Raw genomic sequence first — 6,290 nt, 5'->3', positions numbered from 1 at the left:
TAGATTTTTTAGAAATTTACGGTTTAAAAAAATGTGTAACTCTTGTGGACTGTGGAGTTACACAAGGTGTAACTTGAACATATATATTATATCATAGAATTTTATATTTTATTTAAATTTTTATGGAACTTAGACACCTCTTTCCCCACTTTTACCAAACACCCCCTTCTTACAAAAAAAAAACACTTCAGAGCTCTTAAAGCTCCTTTTTATAATAATAATAATAATAATAATCTTAAAGTTTTTTTTTTTGGTTGTTGCTGTTGTTGAGAATCAAGCTCTTTTATTATTATTATTTTTTTCTTAATTGTGCTAACACACTTTTACCCATGTTACCATCTTATTCCATCAAATAAGAGCCCATAGTATCATATTATTATTATTTTTGAGATAGTTACAATATACTGCTTGTTGTTAACCTCACAACTTAAATCTTTTCCCTCCTAGACCCCAAACATTTTGTGTATGAGGAGGTACTAATTCAATTACAAGACCCTTAGGTAGTACCATATCATTTAAAATCTCATTCCATAAAAAAAAAATGTGACATTATGTCCTAAAAAAATGTGACATTATATTCACCGTTTAATAATGGGCCTCTTCCTTAAAAAACAAATCGAAAGGATCTTTCTTGATTCTAAACATGTTTTGTTAAATAATTTGTTAAACTATTTTTTTTAAGTATAGTTTAAACTTTAAACGCTATAGCTTAGGAATGTAATAAATAAAACCTTGCTGTTTCAAAAAAAACAACAAATTAAACCTGATAATTTCAAAAGTACAAATTAAACCCCCAAGCCCAATATCTTTTCACTTAAGTCGACTAAATTTAATTTGTTACTTTTTGAAATTGTAGGGATTAATTTATTACCTTTTAAAACACCATAACTTGATTTGTTGCCCTGTTCTTTGTGTACGGGTTGTCCTAATGGGCTCCCATTATTTCAAGAAACATCTCCCCAGTTGGAGCCTAACCCATCAGAATGGAGGTTGTTTGTCAAATATTTGCAATATTCTTTTGCTGAGTGAATCGGACATATGCCTTGTCTACATGCAGCAATGATATGCCATTCCTACAGGTAAAGATATGCCAGTGAAAGGTGATTGCAGACCAGGCACATCGTTCGTTTTAGCAACCCAAAAATACACATTCATTGTTGGTGAGTCTTTTAGCAACAACAAAAATAAAACACATTGTTTGTGAATCTGATTCGCAGGTTATAAAGAAGATCCTCCATTGATTGTAAACATTTCAGATATAAATCAGTTTTTTTTTTCAGCTTTTAGTTTCTATGTACAACTTTTTAAGACTACTTTTTAAAAGTACAAGTATATTTTAACATATTTTCAACAAAAATCTAAATAAGTTGACATCAACTGCTACATAAATATATCAAGGGGAGAAACAAAAAATCATGTATTTTAATCCATATTGGAAATTTTCAATTTATAATACAAATCTGAAACATTGCAGTTCACGTGATCAACGATATATTTTTTGCCTTATTCACATACACAAACATGATCGATCATAAAATTATTACAAGCTGCTCAATACACTCAGTTTTACCCCTCTTCTTTTACCGCCAAAGCTCTTGCCTTGGCATGTGGACATTCATAGCAGCGCTGCTTTTTCATGATTCAAGACAACAACAAAAAACTGGGAAGTTGTACTTGGCTTTAGCTCTTTTGATGAACAGCAACCTGGTGGATGTCCATGTCCTTCAACATGACAGAACGCCCACATGAATCACATGGAGCAGTCCTCGACCCACAAAGACTCTCATGCTCAGATAATCCTCTTAATCTATCCCGAACATCCAATGCAGAATTCCCTGCTGGAACCATGTCTCCACAAAACCGACATGTGACTAGGCGTAGGGGGCAAACTGAAGCTTGGTGTTGCACCTGCCAAAAACAGAGGAAGATGATTATAATGTAATTGTGACTGCAACAAAATGCATATTAGTTACCCAAAAAAGAAAGGATATGAAGAATACAGAAAGCCATCCCACAGGGTTGCTTACCATCTGTTCTTTCTCAAGGACTATTCCACATGGGCACTGAAGTGGCTCATGGAACACTTTCATGTGCTTCTCCATCTCTCCCTGCTGAAATGCTTGCCCACATTTATTGCAATGCACATGGTTTTTGGCTTCCTCAACCCTAAGAACAATTCCACAAGCAGCATGCTGACAAACAACATTGTGCCTGCTACAAAAGGCTTCATGCAGTGCAATAGTCCGACTGGGTATATAATGCTTGCAATTCCTACACTCTACAGTATCCATCTCCATAGGAGATGAGGTGGATGCAGAGTGTTGACCCACCTTACGCTTGTAATCATCCTGAACACTAACTGAAATTTTGTATTTTGTTGTTCCTTTGAAGCCGAATACACCTACACTGTAAGTGCCTGCTCCCAAGTTCTTGTCTTTAGAGCTAAGGATCAAAGTCTTTGAACCAATATCATGGGAAGACCACTCATGCTGGTGTCGAGTTGGGAATATCAGAGGATGCCTGGAAATGAAAAGATCAGTATCTCCACCATCTGTTTCTGCTTCTATCTTTACCTCAACTCTGGAATCGCCCAAAGCAATTATCCCCCAAATGTCATTATCTATTGAGAACTTGTAGTACATATAATTGCCTTCGTCAACCACTCCAGATTCCAACTTTCCAAATACTAGCGGATTAAGAACATGCTGATCTGTCCTCTCAGAAGCTGAATCAGAACCAATTATATCAACTTCAATATCTGTTTCTAGAACAGATACACTTGATGAGGGTTTTAATTCAAGGACTCGTAATGCATGTGCTAGCTCCCCATAATTGACAGTTAATATGTCACCCTGAGAAAGGGTAGCATGCTGGCGAAGGCTTGTTTCAAGGATGGCTTTGTGATTCGGTAGATCTGAAAAGCCTACCCTCTCTGGTTGAAGTTTTGCATAAGTTCCTTTTGGTAGCCAGACATAACGGACTTCAATCAAGGGAGTTTTTGGAGTTTCTGCTGGGAATAGATTGTGCCATACATGAGGAGGAAGCGAAACAGAACCTTCATCTGCAGTGAACTCCAAAACCCCTGAATGGGTGGTCCGACGGTTTTCCTCACCAGTGACATTCATGTCTGAAGAATCCTCTTGATGAACTACTGACAACTGGAAGTACATGGGTCCCTTATCAAAAGCACCTTGATCAGACAATTCTGTGAAGCAGGAAGGAGGCAATTTGATCTTATCTCCAATACCCTGATAAGGTACAGCTTCCAATAATCGGTAAAACATGACTCCTCTGCCAGCAAGTACGCTTTCTTGCATTTGCTCATCAGCCTGAATAGAAAATATACTGTTCACATAAGTTTCTAGATATTACACATATCAACTAACAAGAGTATCCACATGCTACAAAATATTCCAAAGGACAAGGCAAGTTTTAAATTTTATGCAAAAGCCTGTAAAAAACCTGATCATCATCCACGCATTAGATTTGAATTTATCTTTACCATCTTTTTGATATAGGTATTCAGACAATAACAATAAACAGAACAAAAAAAAAAAAAGAATCAAAACAAAATGTTGTTAAAGTGATGTATGTCTCATGCCCAGTCCCAAGAGGTAATGGCAGCAACACTGCTCCACAAGGCAATAGGATATGAGAACAATCATCAACGGAGAAACTTCCTCAAAATGGGAGGACCATTAACATCAACAAGCATTTTTATGTGACACTAATTTAGGAATTTACAATCAGAAATAAGTTTGCCCCATTCAAGTAAGGGACCTATCAGAAAAAATCCTTCACATTAAATTATCTTTAACCAATTACAGGACCAAAATCTAAAGGGCCAGAATATTTATAAGATAAATTTATACAAAAAAGAATCCTGTCTCAACATGGGTGGCGCCAGCTTAAGGCCAAGGTGGTCCCAGGATCACCCTGACCTAGATTATATATATATATATATATATATAAATATATATAATAATAATTTAAAAAAATTTATTTGTCTACCCTTCAAAAAAATTTTGGGAACACCCTTAGTTTTTTTTATGTTAATAAAATTAAAATTTCTATTTAATTTGTTCTACATTCAGTGGATGAATGATTGCTTGGTTGTGTACATTGAAAGAGATGTAGCTTGTAGTATTGATAATGAAACTATCATGCATCGATTTAAAAATATGAAAACTTGTAAAACGTAATTGTAAACTTTATGTATTTGCATTTTTTTTTTATTGTTGTTGTTATCAATATATGAATTTCTCTTTTTATTAAATTGTATAATTTATGTTATAATTTATGTTTCTTAAGGAATACCAAGAATAGAAGCATGTTTTAACATTAGCGCACATCTGGAAAATAAAAGGGAGGCCTAGCGTTTTTCCATTAGGAGCATATGAACAAATTAAGTTCCAATTTTCAGCCACTTTGCCTACACATTCAATTCCCATGTCTTAAGATTTTCTCAGGTTTGCCTTTGGTTCAACAATAATTCTTATCTGGAAAAGCAAGTAAACTTTCGATGAAAGAAACAATTTCCCAATAACTTAACTAAACACACATGGTATATCTTCCTAAGATTCATGAAACAACATCATCAAAATCAATGGAATCTCAAAAAAAAAAAACAAGGCAAAATTTCTCTGGGACCTCAAATTCCCAAGAAAACCCATGAGAGATAAATCACTAATTCACATAATCAAGCTAATTATCATGAAACAAAGCAAAAATCTATTGACTAATAAAAAAAAAACCATTAATAAAAAAAAAAAAGGGGGTGGTTTAGATTAGATGGGTAGGTGAGAGAAGGAAGGACCTTGAGCTGGGCTTCTGCTGCATCGATGCGTCTCGATCTCTGAACAGCTTCAATGGCTTCTCTTTGCTTCGTAGCCCCTTCCTTAGCCTTCTTTTCTCTTTCCGATTTTAGCCTCGCCTTCTCCTTCCTCTCCTTCTGCTCCTTCTCCAGCTTCTCTCTCGCTCTCCTCAACTCAAAATCCATTGCTTTTTTTTTTTTTTTCTCTCTCTCTCTCTCTGAAACTTTCTCTCTACGAAACAATGTTGTAAAAAAATAAAAAACCCAAAAGCAGAAGGCAAGGGAGCTTTTAAGGTTTTTGGTTTGGTTTCTGAGTTCGGGTTTGTTAAGGAATACTACATAGAAAAGGAGTAGAGATTGTTGAACTGTTTGTTTTATTGGTTCCAAGGCCCAACAGGACTTTTACCTTCCAGAAGGATCTGGGCCTTTCGTTTAGGAACGGGTCAATCTAGGAGTGTCCGTCTTGATTCTGATTTGTGATTGTGGGGTCCTATTATATAGCCTAATTGGGTTTTAATTTCTGATTCAGCCCCAAATTCAGAGGCCTAAAAAATTGAGCTTTAATTGAAAATATAATATTTTGGTCGGGATATAAATGATTTCATATTAAAGAGCATGAAATTCACTTGTTTTGAATATTTGTGAGCAAAAATTGGGCTTTCAATTAAGGACAAAGTTTAGTTACAAAATAAACAAAATTAGTTATAACTTAAGACTACAATTTTATTTAATAAAATAAAAATTAATACATATTTTAAAAATCTAACCGTTGAATTATATGTTCTTTACATTTTTAATATACATGTCAAATTTTGTGTCAATAATGTATTTACTATATGATCTATAAATTTATATTTTATGCATAATTTTAAACTATAAAAACTTGTAATTTAAATAATTTATTAATGATATAGCTATTGATTTTGAAATTTCTAGAAATTTTGCAAGTATGGAGGATATAAGAAGAAGATGTAATCTAATAGTAGATTTGTTAAAATTTACCTTCAATAAAATGATATTGAGTAAGGTTGTAATTTTAGGCTACTACTTTTGAAAATATAATTATTGAATTGCATGTTCTTTTCGATCTTAATACACATGTCAAATTTTGTATCAATTGGATATTATTTACTATATGATCTATAAGTTTATATTTTATGCATAATTTTAAACTACAAAAACTAGTAATTTAAATCTATGAAGCACGGGTGCAGGTGTGGATGTGGGTGCGGGACTTGGCAATTTTTAAAAAAGTAGGGTGAGGGTGTGGTGTTTAAAAATATTTTTATTTATATTTTTAATATATTTCTAAGCATACTTTTTCACATTATATAAACATGATGGTGTCACAAATAATCCCAAGTCCATAACTTGTCCATATGTCTCGTCCAACGACAGAAGCAACAATAGGCGGAGAGAATTGCAAGCGTACCAGCGACCCTCGTCCGTATATGGACGAGCTTAATACCTCAAGATC

At 34.1% G+C, this 6,290-nt stretch overlaps 1 protein-coding gene across 1 annotated transcript; it reads right to left on the bottom strand.

Moving 5' to 3' along the window:
- Nucleotides 1–1,391: 1,391 nt before the first annotated feature.
- On the bottom strand, nt 1,392–5,144 carry LOC126695309 (uncharacterized). The gene is made up of 3 exons (XM_050391999.1): nt 4,817–5,144; nt 2,028–3,329; nt 1,392–1,908 (listed from the first exon to the last, which is right to left on the bottom strand). The coding sequence occupies exons 1-3, from the start codon at nt 4,997–4,999 to the stop codon at nt 1,681–1,683; spliced, it is 1,713 nt and encodes a 570-aa protein (XP_050247956.1). The 5' UTR covers nt 5,000–5,144; the 3' UTR covers nt 1,392–1,680.
- Between the last annotated feature and the right edge of the window lie 1,146 nt (nt 5,145–6,290).

Source organism: Quercus robur, chromosome 8 (assembly GCF_932294415.1).
Source record: "Quercus robur chromosome 8, dhQueRobu3.1, whole genome shotgun sequence".
In the NCBI taxonomy this organism is placed as follows: domain Eukaryota; kingdom Viridiplantae; phylum Streptophyta; class Magnoliopsida; order Fagales; family Fagaceae; genus Quercus; species Quercus robur.
This window is presented reverse-complemented; position numbering and strand designations above follow the sequence as displayed.